This window comes from Castor canadensis, chromosome 18 (assembly GCF_047511655.1).
Source record: "Castor canadensis chromosome 18, mCasCan1.hap1v2, whole genome shotgun sequence".
Classification (NCBI taxonomy): domain Eukaryota; kingdom Metazoa; phylum Chordata; class Mammalia; order Rodentia; family Castoridae; genus Castor; species Castor canadensis.
Genome location: NC_133403.1, coordinates 11,077,872 through 11,102,309, shown reverse-complemented (window position 1 = coordinate 11,102,309; position 24,438 = coordinate 11,077,872). Strand labels below are relative to the sequence as shown.

At 42.5% G+C, this 24,438-nt stretch overlaps 1 protein-coding gene across 9 annotated transcripts in view; it reads left to right on the top strand.

The window, feature by feature from the left end:
* The window catches only part of Cabin1 (calcineurin binding protein 1), a 143,242-nt gene that overhangs the window by 12,592 nt on the left and 106,212 nt on the right, over positions 1–24,438 (top strand). For 6 of the 9 annotated variants that reach the window (XR_012443456.1, XM_074060808.1, XM_074060809.1 and 3 more), the window contains exons 2-10: positions 6,415–6,554; positions 7,039–7,131; positions 9,218–9,331; positions 12,577–12,711; positions 14,136–14,316; positions 19,254–19,383; positions 20,970–21,119; positions 22,309–22,595; positions 23,180–23,348. Coding sequence is in view for 8 of the 9 variants with exons in the window: in XM_074060808.1 (XP_073916909.1) it covers positions 6,552–6,554; positions 7,039–7,131; positions 9,218–9,331; positions 12,577–12,711; positions 14,136–14,316; positions 19,254–19,383; positions 20,970–21,119; positions 22,309–22,595; positions 23,180–23,348 (1,262 nt within the window). In the remaining variant the exon portion in view is untranslated. The remainder of the gene's footprint in view (positions 1–6,414; positions 6,555–7,038; positions 7,132–9,217; positions 9,332–12,576; positions 12,712–14,135; positions 14,317–19,253; positions 19,384–20,969; positions 21,120–22,308; positions 22,596–23,179; positions 23,349–24,438) is intronic. The other 3 variants (XM_020169892.2, XM_074060810.1, XM_074060806.1) reach the window with 2 other exon arrangements.

The following is a 24,438-nucleotide window of genomic DNA, read 5'->3' as shown; positions in this document are numbered from 1 at the left end:
TTTTTGTTGTTGTTCATCTTGGCGGTACTGGGATTTGAAACCAGGACTTTGAGCTTGCTAGGCAAGTGCTCTACCATTTGAGCTATTTTCCTAGCACCTTGCCTTTTTTTTTTTTTCTTTTCTTTTTTTGGTAGAGTCTTACACTTTTGTAGGGGCAAGCCTTGGACCCTTATCCTCCTATCTCTGCCTACCAAATAGCTGGGACCACAGGCATGTGCCATCACGCTTACTTTTTTTTTTTGGCAGTACTGAGTTTTGAATTCAGGGCCTGGCCTTGCACTTGGTAGACAGGCACTCTACCGCTTGAGCCACACCACCAGCTCTTTTTGCTTTAGGATATATTTTTAATTAGGATGTAGTTGTTGTGCAGGGGGGGTTCATTGTAACAATTCCAAATAGGCTTATATTGTACATTGGTTAGATCACCTCTACTGTATCTCTCGCTCGGCCTCCTCCCCACCCCACTTAAAGCAATTGCAAGAGGTTTCTTTGCTCTATTTCATATAGTACATGAAGTCCATCAACCATATAACCTTACCTTAATCTCCTATATTCACCCTTCCTCCAGTACACTCCCCATTGTACTTATTTGACAGTCCTGTCTTTCCTTATTAATGTTTAAGCTGATGCTCAGAGGGGTTTCTCAGTGTACCCCACTGTGGGTATACTTTACTTTGGTCCATTCAACCCCTTCCATTACTCTCCTTTCCCCTTTTACCTCCCACCCCCATTTTTCAACAGCTTTCAATATATATCCTTATAACCTCTACTTTCAGAGATGTTATGTTTTATGATATTGTTGATGTTCTATCGTTCTATTTTCCTTTCTCTCCTTCCCTGAGTTCCATAGAGTAGTTTCACTATTACAGATATATTCTACATATGAGTTTGTATATGAATATGCTTGTTAATGTGTATATGTTTACCTTTGGATCTATCTTCCATGTATGAGAGAAAACACACAGACTTTGTCTTTCTGAGCCAGGCTTACTTCACTTAACAAGATGTCCTCCAATTGCATCCATTTACTTTCAAACCACATGTTGTCATTATTCTTTATGGCTGAGTAAAACTCCATTGTGTGTATATGCCACATTTTCTTGATCCATTCATCAGTTGTAGAGCATCTGGGTTGTTTCCATAGCTTGACTCTTGTGAATAGTGCTGTGATAAACATTGGTGTACAGGTGTGTCTGTTGTATTCAGATGTTCAGGAGTGGTAACACTGGATTACATGCTAGTTTTATCTTTAGCTTTTTTCAGGAATCGTCATACTGCTTTCCATGGTGGTTGTACTAATTTGCATTCCCACCAGCCATGTATAAGGATTCCTACTTCGCGGCATCCTCACCAGCATGTGTTGTTATTGCCCTTAAATATTCTAACTGGGGTGAGATGAAATCTTAGTGTAGTTTTGATTTGCATCTCTTTTATAGCCAGGGAAATTGAACACTTCTTCATGTATTTGCTGGCTGTTTGTACCTCTTCCTTTGAGAATTCCCTGTTTAATTCATGTGCCCATTTCCATATTGGGATGTTGATTATTTGGGGGTTGAGTTTTTTTGAGTTCCCTGTATATTCTGAATATTAGTCCCTTATCAGATGAATAGCTGGCAAAGATATTTTCTCCCATTCTGTGGTCTGTCTTGTGACTATTTCTTTTGCTGTACAGAAGCTGTTTAGTTTCATGTAGTCCTATTTGTTCATCCTCTCTCTTAGATGCTGAGTGTTTTGAATTCTGTTTAGGAAGTCATTCCCTGTGCCTATGTGTTCGAGTATATTTCCTATTACTTCCTGTAGTTGTTTCAAAGTTTCAGGCCTTATATTAAGGTCTTTGACTGACTTTGAGTTGATTTTTAGTACAGAATGAGAGACAGGGATCTAGTTTCAGTCTTCTACATGTGGATATCCAGTTTTTCCAGCAATGTTTGTTGAAGAAGCTGTCTTTTCTCCATCATGTGTTTTGGGCTCCTTTGTTGAAGATCAGTTGGCTGTAGCTGTGTAGGTTTGTCTGGATCTTCTATTTTGATCCATTGGTCTTCATGTCTGTTTTTTTTTTTTTTTTTTTTTTGGTCAATACCATGCTGTTTTTATTGTTATGGCTCTGTAGTATAGTTTGAAGTCAGGTATTGTGCTACCTTCAACACTGGAATTTTTGCTCAGAATTGTTTTATGTCTCCATATGTATTTCAGAATTGATTTTTCTATTTCTATGCAGAATGTCATTGGAATTTTGATAGGTATTGTGTTGAACATGTAGATTACTTTTGGTCATATGGCCCTTTTCACAATGTTAATTTTACCAATCCACGAGCATGGAGGATCTTTCTATCTTTTGATGTCTTCTTTGATCTCTCTCTTCAGTGGCTAATAGTTTTCATTGTAAAGGTCTTTGGTTTCCATCATTAATTTATTCCAAAGTACTTTATTATTTTTGAGGCTGTTGTAAATGAGATTGTTTCCCTGATTTCTTTCTCAGTCTGTATATAGGAAGGCTACAGATTTCTGTATGATAATTTTGTGTCCTGCTACTTTGCCAAAAGTTTATGATTTCTAATAGGTTTTAGTGTCTTTTAGGTATAGAATCATGTCATCTGAAAATAGGGATAGTTGACTTCTTTTCCTATTTGAATCTCTTATATTGCTTGCTCTTGCCTTACTGCTGTGGCCAGAAATTCTAAAACTATATTGAATAGGTGTGGAGAAAGTGGGCATCCCTGTCTCATTCCTGACTTTAGCAAGAATGGTTTCGGTTGTTGTACATTTAGTGTAATGTTGGCTATAGGTTTGTCATATATAGTCTTTATTATGTTAAGGAACATTCCTTCTGTTCCTAATTTCTTCAGCGCTTTTATCATGAAAGGTGTTGAATTTTGTCAAAGGCTTTTTCTGCATCTATTGAGAGGATGATGTGGTTTTGTCCTGCTTCTGTTTATATGCAGTATTACATTTATAGATTTATGTATGTTGAACCATCCTTGCATCCCTGGAATGAAACCATCTTGGTCATGGTGTGTGATCTTTTTGATGTCTTCTTGAATTCTATTGCCAGTATTTTGTTGAAAATCTTTGCGTTTATATTCATTAAAGATATTGGTCTATAATTCTCTCTCTCTCTTTCTCTCTCTCTTTCTTTGTTACATCTGTGTTGGGTCTTGGAATGAGTGTAATGTTGGCTTCATAGAATGAGTTTGGTAGTCTTTCTTTTCTTTCTATTTCCTGGAAAAGTTTGAGGAGTATTGGTATTAGTTCTTCTTTAAAGGTTTGGTAAAAATTGGCTGTGAATCTGTCAGGTCCTAGGCTGTTCTTTGTAGGGGGGCTCTTTATAACTGCTTCAATCTCGTTGCTTATTATAGATCTATTTAGGTGGTTAATAGCTTCTTGGTTCAGTTTTGGTTGGCTATATGCATCTAGAAATTTACTCATTTCCTCTAGCTTTTCCAGTTTACTTGAATAAAAATTTTCAAAGTATTCTCTAATGATCCTCTGGATTTCATTAGTATTTGTGGTTATGTCCCCTTTTTCATTGTTGATTTTTATTAATTTGAGTCTTTTCTCCATTTTGTCATGTTGGCTAAGGGTTTGTCAATCTTGTTAATCTTTTTAAAGAACCAATTTTTTGTTTCATTGATTCTTTGTATAGTTTTTGTGTCTTGATTTCACTGATCGTGGCCCTTATGTTTATTATATCTCTCTACCTGCTGGTTTTGGGTTTGGTTTGTTCTTGTTTTTCTAGAAAATTAAGGTGCCTTAGGTTGTTTATTGAGAAGTCTCTATTGGTGGGAATGCAAATTAGTACAACCATTATGGAAAGCAGTATGGAGATTCCTCAAAAAGCTAAAGATAGAACTGCCATATAATCCAGTGGTACCACTCCTGGGCATCTACCCAAAGGAATGTAAGTCAAGATACAGTAGAGACACCTATCCACCAATGTTCATTGCAAGCTATGGAAACAAGCCAGATTTACTACAACTGATGAATGGATCGAGAAAATGTGATATACTTACACTGTGGAGTTTTAGTCAGCCATTAGGAATAATGGCAACATATGGTTTTAAGGTAAATGGATGCAATTAAAAGTAAGTCAAGCTCAGAAAGACAGTGGAGATACATTGAGAAACCCCTTTGAACATCAACTTAAATATTAGTGAAAGACAAGAATTGTTAAATAGGTACAGTGTGTGGGGGGGTACTGGTGGGAGGGGGAGGGTATATGGTCAATGGACTTCATATACTTATATGAAACAGAACAATGAAACCTCTTGCAATTGCTTATGTGGGGTGGGGAGGAGGTTGAGGGAGAGAGACAGTGAAGTGATGTAAACCAATGTACAATATAAGCCTGTTTGGAATTGTTACAATGAATTCCCTTGTACAATGAATATATCCTAATAAAAATTTATTTAAAAAATAAAGTTATTATTCTGTGTCATGTGTGGCCATTGAAGTATCTGTATGGTGGCCAGTGAATGATTAGGCTGAGTTTTCTTTGTCTTTCTTCAGTGGTCAGGGGTTTGAACGCAGGGCCTTGTGCTTGCTAGGCAGATGCTCTACTACTCCCATATGCCTTTTTGCTTTAGATATTATTCAAATAGTGTCTCACATTTATGCCCGGGCTGGCCTGGACTTTGATCCTCCCACTTTTGCCTCCTACGTAGGTGGAATGTCAGGTGCACCCCAGATTTTTTGTTGAGATCAGGTCTTGAGATCTTTTTTGCCCAGATTGGTCTCAAACTGCGATCCTTGGCATCTCTACCTCCTGAGTAGCTGGATTACAGCTTTGAGCCACCATGTCTAGCCTGGTTTTTTGCTTGTTTTATTTTTGTTTTTTAGTCCAGGCTGGCCTTGAACTCCTTTTTTTTTTTCCTTTTTCTTTTATTATTCATATGTGCATACAAGGCTTGGTTCATTTCTCCCCCCTGCCCCCACCCCCTCCCTTACCACCCACTCCGCCCCCTCCCTCTCCCCCCCCTGGCCTTGAACTCCTGATCCTCCTGTCTGCCTTTCAGTGCTGGGATCCCAGTAGCACTGGTGATGGTGGTCATTTGATTTTTGTCAAAGCAGAGTGTATGTTCAGTCAATTTACCCAGGCTGTGTCGCATTGCTGGCCAAGAGGCCCTTCTGCCAGCCCCTCAGATGGGATAATGGTTCCCCTCTTGCCTGCCCAGACTCACTTGGTAGTGTCCTCCCTCCTGGCCCTCAGGCCAGCCTCCCAGGTGTGTCTCCCTCCATCCTTCCTGCCAGCTGCGTGTTCTAAATAAAAGCTTTCTAGAGAGAGACATGTACAGCTCACCTGTTTAAGATATACAAGTCAGGGTTTTTAGAGTATTAGCAGGATCATATGACCACTGCTGTAATCAATTTTAGAGCATTTTAATCATCCTAGAGAGATGCTCTGGACCCATTAGTAGGCACTATGTCTTAGTTTATTTTCTTTGTAGCAACAGTACTTGAAACAGGATTTCAAGTTTATTTTGGATCATAGTTCTGGTGACTATCCAAGATAGAGTGGCCACATCTGGTAAGGGCCTCATGCTGCTTCAAGTTATGGTAGAAAGTGGAATGGCAAGCAGTTGTACACCAAAGAGACAAACATGAGAGCTAGTCTTGCTTTCTAACAGCCCACTGTAACTAATCCAGTAACAGGAGAGCGAGAACTCACTTTTTACTCATGCTAGAAATGCTTTAATTCCTCTTAATGATCCAGTCGCCTCTTGAAGAACCCATTTCCTCTTAACACTGTTACATTGGGGGACCAAGTTTCTTTTTTTTCTGGTGGTACTGGGGTTTGAACTCAGGGCTTTGTTATTGCTAGGCAGGTGCTCTACCCCTTGACCTATGTCCCCAGCCCCGGGATACCAAATGGTAGCACTCCCCAGTTGTTCTCCCCCAGCCCAGTAATAAACTTTGCCTATTCTGGACAGTTCATATAATTGGAATCAGACAATATAGACTCTTTTGTATGTGGCTTCTTTTATTTAGCATAATGTTGGAAAAGTTGCTCCATGTTATAGCATGTATAGAATTTTATTCTCTTTTTATGACCGAGTAATATTCCCTTGAATCGACATACAATATTTTACTTGTCATTCATCAGTTTATGGACATTTGGGGGTGTTTCCACCTTTTAGTTATGAATAATGGTGTTAATGAACATTCATGAGCAAGTTTTGGTGTGGATATGTTTTCATTTCTCTTGAGTTCACATATAGGAACTTTTGGATCATATATTAATTCTTTTAGCATTTTGAGGAACTACCAGACTGTTTTCCATAGGGCTTCACTGTTTTACATTCCCATAACATATGAGATCCTAATTTCTCCACATACTTGCCAATCCTGTCATGTTTTGCAGCCTTCAAACTGGTCACCTACCTCTAATCATGTGTTTTTTTCGTTGTGTTTCTAAAGCAGGTGGACCCCTGGCACTGTGGTATTCCTGGCTCTTCCTGGGCCCTTTCTCAGTCTGTCCTGCTTCCACTCTGGGAGATTTGTGAGCTGGCCAGTGATGGGAAGTAACCACTTGTGGTCGTGCTGAATCTCTGAATATGGTAAGGGCTGATGCCTGTGTAAGTAACACGTTGCTTTACCCTTGGGCATGGGAGGCGCTTTCCTCTTGGATGCAGCACACTTCCTCCTAGGAGGCCACTGATACACTTGAGGGTGTGGACCACGACTGGGTGTTGCAGTGGCTTGCAGGGACTTGTCACAGTTGTTGAAAAGGAACAAAGTTAACATGTGTGTTGAAGTTGTGACATGATCTTCTACTGTGTTGAGTTACTGCTGGGGTATCTCCAGCCTTTGTTCCTTTTATGGTGCACAGTATCCAAGATGTGCTCCCCACACAGGTTGACACGGTCCCTGAGCAACTTCTATTCCTTATTTTTTGTTTTCCCTAAATGATCATTCATGGTTCATTCTCCTACAGCTTTATTTTGTTTATTTGTTTTGAGAGAGGGTCTCACTATGTAGCCTAGAGCAGAATTGTATTCATGTGAAAGCAGCACTTCTCTTCCTCTGAATCTCTGTTTCTAGATTCGAATTGCAGCCTTAAATGCCAGTTCCACAGTTGAAGATGATCATGAAGGAAGCTTTAAAAGTCACAAAACCCAGACAAAGGAGGCTCAGGTATGTAATCCAAGATCTTCTTCCTCTGCAGGTAGACCTTGCTTCTCATTTCTGTCAATGGAACCTCATTTTTAATGCATTCACACATTTCTTAATGAGATTTTAGGGGGAAGTTCCATTTTGAAAGATGGTTAGCTCTCCATTTCATGTTAAACTTGTTTCATTTAGGAGACAGTCATACCAAAGAGAAACTATGTATTCTGTGAGCATATGTGAAAGCCAGGTTAGTCACAGGGTCCACTTGTCCAGCTGAGGCCAGCTTTCCATGTAGCCTGTTCTTTGTGCAGGTCCCAGGAATTGGCATATCCAGGGAACAGTAGGATATTTATGGTGGATGTACTTCAAGGTTCCTAGTATATTGCCTTCACTTTGCAGTCTAATGAGACCCTTGATGGGATCTTGCCTAGATAAGTGGGGAAGCCAAGTCCAACTTCACCTTGTTCTTGGTCATTCCTCTCTACATGTTGCCTGGTAACTCTTTAGTTTCCCTCCATCCCTCCCTCTATCCATCTCTAGTGTATACTATATTATACTCAGGTGTAACAAGGGTTTGCTTCTATCTTTGTTTTCCCTGGAATAAACATATTCCCCCTACTCCGTTTTATGGAAGAAACCAGGACAGTTCCAGAGCTCTCAGAAGCGTACAATCATCTATCCCTGGTCTGCAAGGGATGTCAGTGGGATAGAGTGGAATGTTGGAGGAGGCTGTCAACCTGCCCAAGTAATGAGCAGTCTAGGACAGAGTGTTACACAGCAATGGAGCATTAGGAAAGGCTCAGTAGTAGAGCATGTGCTTAGTGTGCATGAGACCCTGAGTTCAGTTTCCCCCACAAAAAAGAGAGAAAGAGGGGGAGGGAGGAAAAGAAAGGAAGGGAGGGAGGGAAGGAGAGAGGGAGAGAGAGACAGACAAAGAGAAAGTAAGCAAGCAATGGAAATCATTCTCCCATTCTCAGTGAATTGTTCTTACTTCCAGCACTTTTGACGTCAACTTCTAGAACAAGGTGTGCTACAGTTTAGTCAGTTCTGACCCTAACTACCCTGAGTTAGTGTGAGATTCCACAAGTTTAATGGACCAGTCTCACTAGACTTCCTTCCTTTAAGTGCCAGTTACAAGTACTGGATACACATACTGCTATCTGACTTGGCTTTAAAGGCCAATTGTTTTAGGTTCAAATTTGCTAGTATGGTTTACAGAACTCAGGAAAGCACTTGAATTACATTTACTAGTTTATTAGAAAGGATACAACTCAGAAATAGCCAAATGGAAGAGATGCACAGGTCAAACAAGGTATGGGGAGTGGTATACAGAGCTTGCATGTCCTCCCTGGGTGCACCACTCTCCCAGCTCCTCAATGTGTTGTTCACTAATTCAGAAGCATTCCAGAATCCATCTGTTACAGGTATTTATGGAAGTTCTATTATGTAGGTGTGATGGATTAAGTCATGTGTGATTCACTCAATCTCTAGCTCTTCTTTCCCTCTGTGGAGGTGGTGGTGATGTGGGGGAACTGTGAGTTTAAATCCTCTAATCATGGTTGGTTCCTTTGGCCACCAGCCCTATCCTGAAGCTATCTAGGGACCCCAGCTACCTGTCATCTCATTAACATAATTCAGGTCTGGTTGAAAGGTGCTTATTGTAAATACCAGAAAATACTCATCTCACTCCATCACTTAGGAAGTTGCAAAGATTGAAGAAGCTCCACCTCAGGAACCATAGACAAAAACAAAATGTCTACTTCTTATAATACCGTATACACTTGCATTCTCTAAATTACTCTGGCCTGTGTAAACACTCTTCTGGTTTTACCTAGGAAGGGCTACTGGACTCATACCTTAGATTCTCACTGTAAGCCTTGGCTCTCTGAGCTATGTCCACTGTTGGCTAGATTCAGTGCTGCCTGGAATACTTGTGTTTCTTTGGGGGCTTCATAAGGGGCTCTTTTCCAGTGATGAGCTCTAGGGACTATGGAGGATGCACCTGACAGTTAACATGGCAGTGACTGTAGCCCCCACTTTAAACATAGTTTTGGTTTAAAAAAGACAAACTTTTGTACTGTTTGATAACATCTCCCATCTTGGTTTGCAGGAAGCAGAGGCTTTTGCCTTGTACCATAAGGCCCTGGATCTTCAGAAGCATGACAGGTTTGAGGAGTCTGCCAAAGCCTACCATGAGCTCCTGGAGGCACGCCTGCTACAGGAGGTGAGGCCAGGCAGTGTGCCATGGCTGGTAGCACATGGGCTCTGTAGCCAGGCTTTCTGGGCCTTACTTCTACTCTTTCATTTCTTGACTGGGCAACCCTCAGGATATTATTTCACCTCTTTGCCCTTCATGTAGAGTATCTGCCTCATTGAGTTGTTGTGAGAGTCGAGTAAATCCCTTGAAGCTGGAACAACAGTTCCTGGTGTATAATGAGTTCTCAGAAAGTGCCTGCTATTGGTATAACTTAATCTTCACAGCTGCTCTGTTCCATTTTGCAGATGTGGAAACTGAGGCTTAGTGAGGTGTTGATGTGACTCCCAGAGTGAAGCATTACAGCCAGTATTGGGGTCCATGACTTACTAATACTTAATGATCCTGTTGGCAGCACATTTTGAGTGACAGACCATGAACTCAGGGAGTCTATGTAAGAACACCACGAACCTTTTTGTGTGTGTGTGTGTGGTACTGGGGCTTGAACTTGGGGCCTACACGTTTAGCCAGTCCACCAGCCCATTTTTTGTGATGGGTTTTTCAAGATAGGGTCTCGCAAACTATTTACCTGGGCTGGGTTCAAACCGAGATCCTCCTGATCTCTGCCTCCTCAGTAGCTAGGATTATAGGCGTGAACCACTGGCTCCTGGCTTACCATAAACTTTTGAATATAGCTAGAGAAAAAGGTTAGAGACATTGGGAATGGCAGATAGAGGCAGGCAAGGCAGGAGCTGGCCTCAGAATGGGAATTGTCCTAGTGATGAGTGAGTTAGACCTTGAGTTGGCTGAGTTATGGAGATGTTTACTGTAGGTTTAGAAATTGGTCTTAAACTGAAATTGATTTCAGAAAGTGTATATTTCCTTAGAAGGAACGCTTTCATTTGCAAGTGCTGAAACACACAGATGATCTGCATTAAGGAAGCAGATTCCATGAGTGCTTTCTGGTCTGTACAGCTCTTCAATAGAGTAGAGTCCCTTATAGCCCTTGGAAGGCCTGTGTCTCAAGACCCATTCCTAGATGGTTTCTTCTACTCATGAGATAGAATGCTAACTAAGGTCTAATCGACACCAAAAAGCATCTGTCTCGTCTCTCACTCAGTGTTTCCTCAAGTTGGGTGCTGTGGTACATGCCTATAAATTCCCAGGTATTTGGGAGGCTGAAGCGAAGAATCACTTGAGTCCAGCCTGGGCCATGTGGTGACCCCATCTCAAACAAAACAAAACAGCCAAGAAATACATAGCTTGTTAGGATTTTTGGGTTGTTGGTTATATTATCTTAAAATTAGAGGCATAGGAATTATGATCTAACCATCTCCCATTAGTAGGAAGTGAGTGAGAGCCCAGAGAAGGAAAAATATTCTGTATTTACTGAGCTTTCGTTTGGGCCAGCTGCTGGGTGTGTTCCAGGAGTGGGTCTTCTCTCTCAGCCCGTGGTGGAGTGGGTCTCAGAGATGGGGAGAAGTAAGATTTTGAGTAGACATTCTAAGTACAGAGCTGATGGTAGCCGGGCCCAGTACCTGTCAGGTGCAAGGCAGGAGGCCTTTGATCTAACAGCATTGGCTGTATGTTAGCCTTATAGTCATAAATGTGTACATCTCTCTCTATAGATCACTTTTAAAAAGATTGTTTTAGCACTCTTCCCCTTGCTTATAAAACATACTCATTGCAAATACCTGAAAAGTACACACAATATACAGAAAAGTTTCTTTTAACACTCATATGGTATTAGTGTACTTAAAATTATATTAAATTCTGTAATTATAGTTTCACAAGTGATTAGCATGAACAAGCCCTGGATCACAGCAAATTCCTCAGAAGTATCCAGCTTGGCAGATGGCATCCTGGAAGGGCTTGTTGGGGCGAGCCTTTCAGGAAGGATAGAGAGTGGTGCTGGATGTTAGTGGTCATTAGGTGAGGGTCAGTTAAGCGAGCCTCTACTGTTTGGAAGGTTCATGTCACTAATTACTCTCTGAAGTAGACTCACTCAGCTTCATAAATTTGTTTACACTATTTTTTAAAGAGTTCTATACCTGAAGGGGCAAAGGTACCTGGAATCCAGCCCTGGTCAGATTGTTCTTGAGGACCATTTTATAGTTTAAGCCAGATGATGGTAGAAAATGACTGAATTGGTCTTAATTTGAGCTTTTTAGTCTTATTTATTTAATTTTATTTTTAATTGAATTTTTTTTCCTCCCCCTTTGAGACAGACTCTTGCTATATAGCCCATGCTGACCTGGAACTTACTGGGTAGCCCAGGTTGGCCTCAAACCTGAGATCCTTCTGTGTCAGCCTCCTGAGAGCTGGGATTATAGATGAGAACCACAACACCTGGCATTTTTCAGTCTTGATGGAATTCTGTAAAAACTCCAGGGTAGTTTTCTTAGATTAGTCAAGTGATGCCTCCTGAGAATAGCATGTCCTTAGGTCTTGCATTCTGAACAATGTGTGGGAACCATCTTTTCTAGGAAAAAGTTGGAATATACACAAGTTCCAGAAAGAGCGTCTTTGTGCTAGTGAGTTTTTCTGTTAGACAATGTTTCCTCTTTGTTCTGAGGCTGGAGCAATGGTTTTAAAATCAGTAATTTCTTAGATTTGAGATTTTCTAAGAGTTGTCATAAAAGCTGTGGTTAAGTAACTTTGTATTAAAGATGTTTACAACCGTTATGCCCTTTCATCTCATGTTCACTCATGGTATTCATGCTAGAAATTACTGTCCTTCTATTACAGAGGTCATTGAGTTGCTAACTATATAGTTGAAGTAACTTGTGTATGGTCATATGATGAGTTACAGAATTGGGAGTTCAGTCTTCTGATTCCTAATCCAGTGGTTCCTAGGTTGAAACTCCAGGTCCTGCCTGATGAATCAGGAAGCCTCTTCACCCTTGGTGTTCTACCTTCAGTCATGATTGGGGGTCTGGCTGGGCAGGCTTACAAATGCTGGTAAATGTCACTATCCAGGCTTGAGCCCTCAAGTGCAGAGCAGTGGTGGGGAGGGTTCCCTCTGAATCTATTAATGCCCAGATGCCTGCAAACTGCTTTATAGTGGCCTGGCCTTTCTTCTCCAGTGTGATTGGAGCTGGAGTGGTTTTCTAAGAACATCTGTTGCAGCACCTTCATCTCCCAATGGCAACTGGCACTGGACTGGCTTAAGATCCAGCATCAGTGACTGACCTGGATGTCTAGTATTCTGCTGAGTGTTTGCAGAGGCTACAGGGCCTAGGTATCATTTCTGTTCCTGTTTGTTTTATTCACAGGCAGTTTCATCCGGAGATGAGAAAGAGGGGTTGAAACACCCTGGATTGATACTGAAATATTCCACATATAAGAACCTGGCTCAGCTGGCAGCCCAGCGAGAGGATCTGGAGACAGCCATGGAGTTCTACCTGGAGGTGCGGTTTGGCAGTGCTCAGCTCTCTGTCTTCTTTTGAAAGCTCTTGGTGGAGTGGATATTGTTGTAGTCTTGTCTGCTGACAAGTTTATAGTAGTGTATCACTAAACCATTGGGTCTGAAGCCCCAGACAGTGGGTGATATCAGGCCTGGAGAGCAAGGGCATGGATAGGGTGCATGCTAGGATTCAGAGGGTTACTTATGAATTATTATTCTGCTATCGAGTATACATGTTACTATGGGTGAGTTATTTAATCTGTCAGCTCCTCCATGTCTTCACCAATGGAGTGAGAGTAATAAAAGACAGGATAGAGCTGGGCATGCATGTCTATAATCCTAACACTTGGGAGGCTGAAGTAGGAAAATCTCAAGTTCAAGGCCTGCCTGGGCTATATAGATAGATCCTGCCTCAAAAAGAAACAAAAGTGCTAGACATGGTGGCTTATACCTGTAATCCCAGCTACTCAGGAGGTAGAGATCAGAAGGATCATGGTTTGAGGCCAGCCTGGGAGCAGGGTTTGTTAGCAAGACCCCATTGCAACCAGTATGCTGGTGCACACCTGGCATCCCAGCTATGTGGGAAGCATAACTAGGAGGATCCTGGTCCACGTCAGCCTGGGCAAAAATGTGAGATTGCATTGGAAAAATAACAAAAGCAAAAAGGGCTGGAACTGTGACTTAAATGGCAGAGTGCCTGTCTAGCAAGTGTGAAGCCCTGAGTTCAAACCCCAGTACTGCCAAGCGAAAAGAACCAAAGAGAGAGAGAGAATGTAGAAACTAAAGGAGTTGTTATATTTTCAAGTATGAAGAAAAGAGTCTGAGACCAAGCAATACACTTCTAATTAGTATAGTGTTGCCATTATTTCTGTATTACCATTACTGTCTCTATGGGTACTTCTCATGTGCCAGACACTGTCTTAATTGCTTTCCATCCATGCTTCTGCCGTCTTGTAAGGACGGTGTCTTTATTCTCATTTCAGTGATGAGGAAACAGGCTAAAGGATCATTCTGCTAATTAGTATTGGAGCAGGGATGTGAACTAAGGTCTCTGCAAAGTATATAATCTTTTTTAAAACCTCAATGACTCCATTACTTTCCTTTCATTCTACTCCTTTCACTTCTTGTACCTATTAAATATGTAAAGACTATGAATATTTAAATTGATAAAACTTAATAAAATGTTCCAAGTTAAATAAATGTGGCCTATGTAACTTTTTTATTTTGCCATTTCTCTGGGTCTTGGAAATGCGTAGCTACGGAAAAGATGAGTTGACTTTGCAGTCATACCACTTTTGTCATTTCCCTGTGGAGTTAGAGTGGTCAGGCCAGTGCTATGCCTCTCCTACCATATGGATAGAAGAGGCATAGCACTTAATGAGAGATCCATCCCAGTGTGTGTACACCTTCTGCTTATGCTGCTTCCAGGCAGTGATGCTGGACTCCACAGATGTCAACCTCTGGTATAAAATTGGACATGTGGCCCTGAGGCTCATCCGGCTTCCCCTGGCTCGCCATGCTTTTGAAGAAGGGCTGCGGTGCAATCCTGACCATTGGCCATGCTTGGACAACCTCATCACTGTCCTGTATACCCTCAGTGATTACACAAGTAAGTTAGCTTTCATGCTTTCTGTATATGCCTATGTTTCTTTGGGGACAGAGGAGGGACATTGCCGTGGGTAAACTAATAGCCAAAATTAACCTTAATGGACTGCTTGTCAAACTGTCAAAGTGAATGAAAATGTTTTTATATCCTTGCTTTATTCTGCTTATCTTTCTTCAGTTATCAGATACTTTGTAGTAGTAAGCAGCATGTTCTCTGAGTAGGCTATCTTAATTTCATTCCTGCGTTGTTCCATCTATGTTTTTGTTTCTTTTTAAAACAGGGTTACAATAACTAGCCCAGGGTGACCATGAACTCACACTTCTTCTGCCTCAGCTTCCTGAATGCTGGGATTACAGGCATTGTGCCACCATGTATATTCCATTTTTTGTGTCTTAGTCAGTTTGGGCCCTTATGACAGATAGAATAAGTGTCTTAGTAACTTATTTCTCACAATTCTGGAAACTGAGAAGTCTAAGATCAAGGAGTCAGCAGATTTGCTGTCTGGTCTTGGCTGTCTTCTTGGTCTATAGAGGGCCACCTTCTTGCTATATTCTCACATGGTGAAGAGAGAGAAAGAGCTCTAGTCTTACAAACATACCAGTTCCATCATGGGGCCTCTACGTTAATGATTTCGTCAAACCTAATTACCTCTTAAGGGCCCCACTTGCAAACACTATTCCTTTGGGGATTAAGGCTACAACATATGAATTTTGGAGAGGCATAAACATTCAGTTCATAGTGTTCTACCCAGGACCCCCCAAAATTCGTGTCTTTCTCACATGCAAAATATACTCATTCTATCCCAGCATCCCTAAAAGTCTTTGGCAGGGGACATTGTCTTACTGTGTAGGCCATGCTGGCTTCAAAGCTCAGATCTTGCCTTATTCTCCCAAATGGCTGCGATTATGGGTGTGAGCCTTAACTAGTCTCAGCGTCAACTCTAATGTCTCATCTAAATCATATGTACATGAGACTAGAGGAACAATTCACGGATTATAGCCATGTGTCACCATGCTTGACTAATAACTAATATGCTTATCTTCCTTCCCTCTCCTTCCCTCCCCTCTCCTCCTCTGCTAATCTCCCCTTACCTTTCTTTATCTTTGTCTTGCATTATAGCCCAGTCTGGCCTTGAACTCATCCTCCTTCCGTAGCCTTCTGAGTGCTGGGATTACAGATGTGCACCACCACACCCAGTCCGTTTCCATACTTCTATTAACGTTCCATTCATGATTATTTACTTATTCTCTAGTAAGACAGAAGCTTTCTGCACAGCTATTCTGTTTTCTTTCTGAGCCCTCACCAAAATCACCTTTAACAATTCCTTCATGACATACACCTCAAAACTCTTCAATATTCTACCCTTTACCTAGTTCTAAAGCTCCTGCACATTTTTACGTATTTGTTACAATAGCTCCCCACTTCTCATTATCAATTTCTGTCTAAGTTCAAGCTACTATAACAAAATATGATAGATTGGGTAGCTTAAACAGTATGAACACTTATTTCTCATTGTTCTGGACACTGGGAAATCTTTCACAGAATGGAGTATGTTGAGAAGCCTGAGACCTTGCTCATCCTTCCTACCTCCAGTTCTTGTTCTCCACAACCACTTCTTACATCTTCTTAGTTAAAGCAAAATATACACACAATAAAGTATATAGATATTAGGTCTATTAATTTGTAAATATGAATTGTCAAGATATAGAATATTTGATGCACCCAGAGGGTAGGCTACTTAGGTCCACTCATTTCCCTTAAGGCATCTTGATCCCTTTTGGTACCAGAGATCAGCTTTGCCTGTCAAACTTCCTTGAGATGGAGCCGGAAGGCATGTACTTCTGAGGCTGGTTCTCTCAACTTGCCATCCTATCTAAGTACACCCATGTAGGGCACAGCAGCTGCTAGGGTTTTGTATTGATATGTAGTCTATTATGTGCATCTACACAATTTAGCCATTCTGTATATGAGCATTTAAGGTTTTTTCCCAGATTTTGGCTTTTATGCATAATATTCCTATGAATATTCCCATATACATCTTTTGGTAGACATACGCACTTACTCTGTAGGTTGTCCCAGTGTTCATTCCCTTCAACAAAATATGGGGCAACATTTTTTGACTCTAGCAGTTTCTTCTTCCAGAGGTTTTTAGTTTCTTCTTGGAGTTTGTCCCACCATTTGGATACTATCAACCTTCCTTCTCCAGCCAGCTGGTTTAGTCCTTTGCATCCCTTTCTCATGGTAAGAGAAGTTATGCTTGGTAAACATAAGTCCTTATAGGACTTTTTCTGTTTCCCTAGAGAAACAGAACCAATTGGATGTGTGTGTATATGTATATATGGACGTGTGTGTGTAGATAGATAGATAGATAGATGTGTGTGTATGAGAGAGAGAGCAAGAGATTTATTACAAGGAATTGGCTCATGCAGTTATGGAGGCTGACAAGTCCCAAGATCTGTAGGAGGAGTTGGTGAGCTGGAAACTCAGAGAATAATGGTATAGTTCAGTCCAAGTCTGAAGAGAATTGATGGTTCTCTTCAGTTCTAGTCTGTAAGCTGGCAGACCCAGAAAGAGCTGATGTCATGGTTCTAGCGGGAAGGCAAGAAAAAGCTAATGTTGTAGTTCAGAGGCACTCAAGCTGGGAAAATTCTCTTAACTTTGGGGAGAGTTAGCCTTTTTGTTCTATTCAGGCCTTGAGTTGATTGGATGACACACACCCACATGAGGGAAGACAACCTACATTAATTTATCTATTGATTTAATTTTTAATTTCCTCTAAAAGTACCCTCCCAGAAGCCCAAAATAATGTTTGACCAACATTTGGACACTTTGTAGTCTACTCAAATTGACACATAAAGTTAATGATCACGGTGACTAAACTGATAATGTTTATCTGTGACAGCCCCTAGAGAGCCCTGATAGATTTTACACCCATTTAAAACAAAGGATAAAAGCAGTGTGTGAAATTGATGCTCAGTGAAATGAGTAGGCTGGGCTACTGTTGGGTTAAGGCCTGCTGACCTCCTTTTGTTCCCTCCAAGTTTCTTAAGCCTTTCCTCTGTGGGATGCTAGGCATAGTACAAGTAAGGAGCTTAGTTTATTGTAACCAATATGCCTGCGAGAGCTAGCAGCATCCAGATTGTCAGTGCTTTCCTAGTTTTCTCTTTGGAAGTTTATGGAGGCCACCCTTCATGTCTTGCTATGGTGCAGAGGAACCCTATTTTTTGTTTACCTGACTCAGGCACCTTTGCACCATCTGTTAAAGCAGCCCAGTTGGCAACTCAGGTCTTTCCCTACCCAGATGTTGGACATCCTTTTTGTGCCTTAAGATGTATGGCCCGTGCTGAGCTTTGTGAGCAGGTTCTTCTGTCTCCTGAAATCGCTCACTAGGAGTGTATCACTTCCTCTTATTGCCCAAGGCCTCCTTTTCAGATCTCTACTTTGGATCTGGCTTTTCTTCCTGTTTTGTTTGTAACCCCCAGTTCCTTCTTCTGTTATTTTTTGGGGTGGTGGGGACTGTACTGGGATTTGAACTCAGGGTCTTGTGCTTGCTAGGTAGGTGCTGTACCACTTGAGCCATGCCTCCAGCCCTTTCTGTTCTGGTTGTTTTTTGAGGTAGAGTCTTGCTTTTTGTCCAGACCAGACTGAACCATGAGTCTTCTATTTTATGCTACCTGTTACAGCTGGGATGACAGGTGCATGCCACCATGCCCAGCTTTTTGTTGAGGTGGGGTCTCAAGAACTTTTTTGCCCAGACTGGCCTTGAACCATGATCTTCCTATTCTCAGTTTCCCAAGAAGCTAGGATTACAGGTATGAGCCACAAGTGCCCAGCTGTTATTTTTGATAGGTGTGACTTGCAGTCTACCCACATTCAAATTGAGCTGGTATAGCATAGCACCATGGTATGTCCAGGCAGAGTAGAGTTGGTGCTCCTCTGCACCATGCTGTTTTCCTGTGTGTTCACTGGAGAGATCTTGCAACACAGAGTTGCCTGGTATGTGTAGTGCTCTTGTTTGCCACATACTGTCCTCATAAGTACTAAAGGCTTTCATAGCTCACATCACAGGCTGGAGGCATGACTCAGGTGGTAGGACACTTAAGTTCAAATCCCAGTACTATCCCCTCCCCCAATGCAAGTAATTCACACCCTAGCTGTGCTTCCTGAGACCAGCCTGTCTATATTTCTCCATGTATTAGTTTACCTCTTACTATCTCTACTCCTGGAAGAGCCAGAGTTGGCACAAGTTTTCCAGGTCAATGATTTGAGAAGGTTCTGTATTACATTAACATGAATGATGTACATGTCTTAAGATTGTAGGCAATAGCTTTAGGAACAGTTTTTAAAAAAAAAATGGCAAATATAGGTAAGCAAAAATAAAACAAAACCAGTTTTATGTATCACAAATGGAATCATACTAACCTGCTTGGTCTTCTCCCTCTACCCAGTGTTGTATTGTGGCCTTCTCCCTGGTCAGTAAGCACAGTCTTTGGCCATCTGTGCAGTGGATGCTTGGACAGAGTCTGGCTGATCCAACCAGAGTGTGGATTGTAGCCAAGCTTCACTTAACCAAGCCTCCATGTAAGAAAGAATAATCAGCAGTTTTTTGAAGGCTATTTTCCTATTAGCTAATCACTGTGAGCCGTGTAGGTTTTTTGCAGCAATTCCTAGAAATAGAATTGCTGGATCAAGTTCCTTCGGAAAGGTTGTAAAGTCTGTCCTATGCTGGCAATGTTTGGGTCTGCTCACTTTGCAGTGCCCCATCTAATCTGGATATTAAGATTGCAGAACTCTTTCCTCATTGAATTGGTTAAAGTATTATCTTATTATTACTGTGCATTTCTTTGATTCCAGAGCAGGGACATTTTTCTTGTGTTAACTGGCAAGGATAGAATTTCCAAGTACAGTCTCGAGTCCTAAACTGTTTCTTTCTCTGCCAGCATGTTTGTACTTCATCTGCAAAGCATTGGAGAAAGATTGCCGGTACAGCAAAGGTCTGGTTCTCAAGGAGAAGATCTTTGAGGAGCAGCCTTGTCTCCGGAAGGACTCACTCCGAATGTTCCTCAAATGGTAAGTTTTGCCTTGTCCTATGCAGTGCCTGCACCCTTGCATTGTCTGGCTGGTGAACATCAGGAGCACGCCTCATTCTCCTCTTAGGTCCTGATCTCCCTGCAAATATAGCCCCTGAACTCTAGGGCTTCATCTCCTGCTACAGTCCCTCATCTAGTGAGTTTACCTTGATCTTCCTGTTTATGTCTTAATTGTGCTTAATCTCTTAGTGATGCCTCCTCAGACTGAGGTTTAGCACAGTTGCTGCCCTCCTTTCCCACTGATCTGCCAGCTCTCAATGTTCTCTGGCTTTTCTCTGGAAGCTTGTGACAGCCTGGTGCCCACCTTGCCTCCTTTCTTCTTCTTGGCAACCTTTTTTTTTTTTTTGGTGGTGCTGGGTTTGAACTCAGGGCCTCACGCTTACTAGGCAGATGCTCTACCACTTGAGCCACTCCACAGCCCTGTCCTTTCTTGACAAAGTTTTGTACCCAGTACTGTCCAAGATCAGAGTCCCAAATATGCCTCTCATCTTGAACCACTCTTGCCTTGCCTCCAAGAGAAAGCTTATACCTAGCTGCATTACCAAAGTGGTCCTTTGCACCCCATTATCCTGTTTCTCCCTTCTTACCTCCTACTTTTTCCTCCTAGGCTTCTTTTATTTTAGCTGCCCCAGGTCCCTAGCACATCCCAGGCCTGGCCCTGTTGTGCACTGCCCTCTCTCCTCAAACTGGCTCCCACTGTGCACCAGTAAGTCTTGCCATTGTCCCACCTCTCCTCCTATCTTGCCATTGTGCCTCCTTCACTTTCTAATTCCCAGGTGATACCTCTATCACTTTCTGATCTCTAGCTGCCCCCTCCCCCAATCTCTCAACTGAGCCAACTCTTCTTGCCCTCTGGTATTCCTTGGTTCCTGGAGTTCACCTATTGGGGGTTAGTGGGTATTTATCTTGGTGTCTATCTCCCATGAACTTATGCTTATCTTCATAGCTGTCCTGAAGAACTCACCTTCTTGGGAGAGATAATTGACAAACACGACAGAGATACCTAAGTACCTAAGTGTATAGTTGTGTGGGGTAGGCCTGCTGGAGGCATCAGGACAGCCTGGGTAGGAGAGCAGATGTTATTGGCTCACCTCAGGCATAGTAAGATTGGGGGGGGGGGGCGTATCTGCACCTCAAAACCAATGCCCTTTCTGTATTTGGGAGATACCATTGACTTTGATAGCCTTGGTTTATCTAGTGACTTTTCATTGGGGTGGAATACAGGATAGTTAAGTTCTTCAAAAATCTTCTGTAAATAATTGAGAGCATTATTTTATTTTCTGGGACTTTTTAGACATTAAGATGATACTGTTAATACATATGTAAACTCTCTGCTCAGTTGTGATTTGTGGAAGGAATTAAGGGTGTTAGTCATTACCACTGTATGTGGGTATTAGGAATGCTAATTACCACCCATTTGAGGCCAGACTCAAGTGGTTATTTTATATGTAGGAAGAATCAATACATATTAAAAGGTATTAACTTTAATGGATCCCTCTCTGTAAAATTTCAGCTTTGGCTTTAGCTTATAACATTGTAATTTCTCCCTGTCTTACATGCTTTTAGTGACATGTCAATTCATGATGTGTCAGTGAGTGCAACCGAGACACAGGCTATTGTAGATGAGGCTCTGGGGCTGCGGAAGAAGAGGCAGGCACTGATTGTGCGAGAGAAGGAGCCAGACCTGAAACTGGTGCAGCCCATTCCCTTCTTAACGTAAGTTGTCCTGGGTCTCTAGGAGTGCTGGATTGGCTGGTGGGCCCTGATGCAGGACGCTGCCCTGCATAGGAGGGAGAAGTTCCAGGCCTCATCCTTGGCTGGTGGTATTGGTTGGGGGCTGATTGTGTAGTGGCTAGAAGGTTGGAGGCATACACCTACTTGTTGACTAGTAAGAAGCAGCTCAGTTCTCTCAGGCATACCCAGTCTACATCTAAATCCCTCCCAGTTCTTGCCATTTTTTTGTTGTTCTTGTTTTGTTTTGAGGTTCTGGGGTTTGAACTCAGGGCCTTGGGCTAGCTAGACAGGCATTCCACCACTTCAGCCACACCCTCAGCCTGGCTCTTGCCATTAGCTTAGCTACCTGCCACATTCCTATATGGCCCCTCTCAGTCTCTCTTACCCAGAGGGCAAAAGGAAACTAGTATTTGCCAGGTGCTGGCTAGGAGGAAACCCAGAAGCCTGTAGTTAATCCTAGGTGTGGATTTCTCTGGCTGTTGAAACAGTGTTCTGTCTCCAGGGCTATGTGGGTGCTCTGTAAGATAAGCCTTGGTATGGCCCTTGTGAGTCCTGTGCTGTGTGAGAGGCCCTCCCCCTCCAGCAAAGGCAAAGTGGTGTTCCTGGCCCGCTGGAGTTGGGATGGTTTAGCCCCTTTGTGAGCTTTGGCATTCAATTTCTGTTTTAAAAGTTCTGACATTGAATCTTGAATCTTTAAATTTAGCATGTCTTGGCATCACTATTCTGTCTCCCCTCCCCCACCTTTCCCGTACACACAGGCATTGACACATAGTAGTTTAGAGCTCATCTCCTGAGTCAGACATACCTGAGTCCAGTCCTGGCATTCCTGATGTTAATTGCTGGTGACCCTGTAGACGTTACATGCTATTTCCTAAAAACAGCAACATCCCTCTTTTGTGAGGGCATCATGACAATGAAATAGAACATTAAGGGTTTCTGCTGGGGTGAGGGGCAGGAGGATCCCACGTCCCTTCTCTTGCTCTAGCTTGAGCTGCTCCATGGTTAGATTTGTTAGGTTGAAGATTTTGTTGGTTATGATAATGACATAATGTTGACTACCTTCTCCCACCTCTATTAAAGTCACAGCTCTGGGAGGAGGTTTACTGACTCTCCTCAGGCGCGTTAGCCTGTGACAGGGTGCTGATTAGGTGTGCTGGCCCTTTCTTTACAGGTGGAAGTGCCTAGGAGAGAGCTTGCTGGCCATGTACAACCACCTCACTACCTGTGAGCCCCCGAGGCCCAGCCTTGGCAAGAGAATTGACTTGTCTGACTACCAGGATCCCAGCCAGCTACTAGCATCGTCCATGGTGGTGACACCCGTCAGTGTGATCCAGCCGAGCCCTGTCAGCACCAACACAACTGTAGCTGTGGCTGAGCCTGTGCTCTCTTATGCCTCTGTGGCCACAGCCAGTTTTCCACTGCACAGTCCTGGTCTACTGGACACAGGCACTCCTGTGGGTGAGCAGGCCTCTTGGAGTCATCTTCCAGAGAGAACCTATTTGCTGAGCCCAGCAAGAGTGAGAGCATGGGGTGCTCTGGTCTTTCCAGGGAGATGAGTCATGCTGGTTCTTATGGCCTGAGTGAAAGTAGGAACCCTCAGTCCTGTAGAGTAGCCTATCAGTCTGCCCCCAGGGCCAGTACTTCAGCATCAAAGTCCCTACAACGAGGACATGGAGTCTTAGGGACACATCTCCTTGGTCACTGATAGTGCCCTCCCCCTCCAACCCCCTGCCCCAGGCTACTAAATCCTTCTTAGCCCCTGTGATGTGGGCATTGGCAGATCCCTGCTGCTAGTCTTGCTCTCTTGCTGGCCACATGCATTTTGAGTTCTTTGACCTCAGAAAATAGTAAAGTTAACACCATCTGTTAACTGGTAGTATATTTTTGTACTGTTTTATTAATTTTCTTTTAAGTTATAAAAGAATTTTTTGATGAAAGCTCCCATGCCTGATTTCTTTGTCATTGCAAAAAAAAAAAAGCATCTGTGTGGTGCATTTTTTCCCACTCTACCTGTCAGATTTTAATTTGCACTCTTTGTGAAGGTGACATTTCTGGGGGAGATAAATCCAAGAAAGGAGTGAAGCGGAAGAAGATTTTGGAAGAGAGTGGAGAGACAGCAAAGCGGAGATCTGCTCGTGTCCGAAACACCAAGTGCAAAAAAGAAGAGAAAGTAGACTTCCAAGAGCTTCTGGTGAAGTTCTTGCCATCCAGGTATTGTGCACATTCTTTCTAATTAGCAAAAGTAAGCAAATCCACAAACTGCTAGCCTACCTCTCCAATAATATTTCTCAGTCCATCATCATCTTATCCTCTGGGCATCTTTTTGTTTTCTCTTAGCATCTGTGCAAATATCCACAGCACAGCTCTCACCAGATTGAGATCTTGAATTTTTCTCACCTCTTCTATCTCTGAACTTTCCAAAGGCAGGAGCTGTGCTCTTTCATCTTTTGGGGATCAGGTACTTCCTGGGACTGAGAAGATGGATTAGGAAGATAGAGGCAATTCCCACAGACATCCACTTCTTGCAGGGACCCTGGGGCTGCTGTGCCTCAGATGCATACACCCATGGAAACCCCCTGGAGGGAAGCTTCTCTTCTGCTTTCAGGGAGTGTTCACCTGCTTAATTTCCTTTAGTCTCAGGAAGATTCCCTTGCATTCTGAGAAGGTGGAGGAGAAGCTTGTAAAGCATTCCTTGATTTCAGTGGTTCTTAATGTTCCACAGAGAAGCCCTGGGGAGGCAATGTGCCAGGCTCCCAAGCCAGGAGGAACCTAGACTCCAATGCTCCTGACATAAGTTATCACCAATTCTTTTTGTCGTTACCTACTTACCTCCTTCAGAGGCTTCAGAACCCTCTATCCCTCAGCCTTCTCGGGGTTTACAGTACCAGTGGGTGAGCTTCCTGGTAACCTCTACCTCCACCCTTAGCTGAGCGGAGAAAGCAGTTTAGTCACTCTGGTCCATCATCTTTCTGTCTTCTAATATTTGATTGGAATATTTTTTGTCTGCCAGGACTACTTCTCCTTTCTCTTGTGCCTTCATGAGTTTATACCTTTCTTATGTTTTTACAGTTACTGGAATGAGATTTGGGAGGCAACCATATTTGTTTATTATGTCATCTGACCAGGAATCTTTATCTGTCCTTTTGTCCATTGACAGTTTATTTCAGTGGTGACTCCATCAAAGCGCAGAAGGAAAATTCAGAAGATTTAGCAGAATTATAGATCCATTTTACAACAGGATTCCTGATTTTTTTAATTTGGTCTATTTTTTCTTTCTGTGGTGAAGATAGAATAGTTAGAA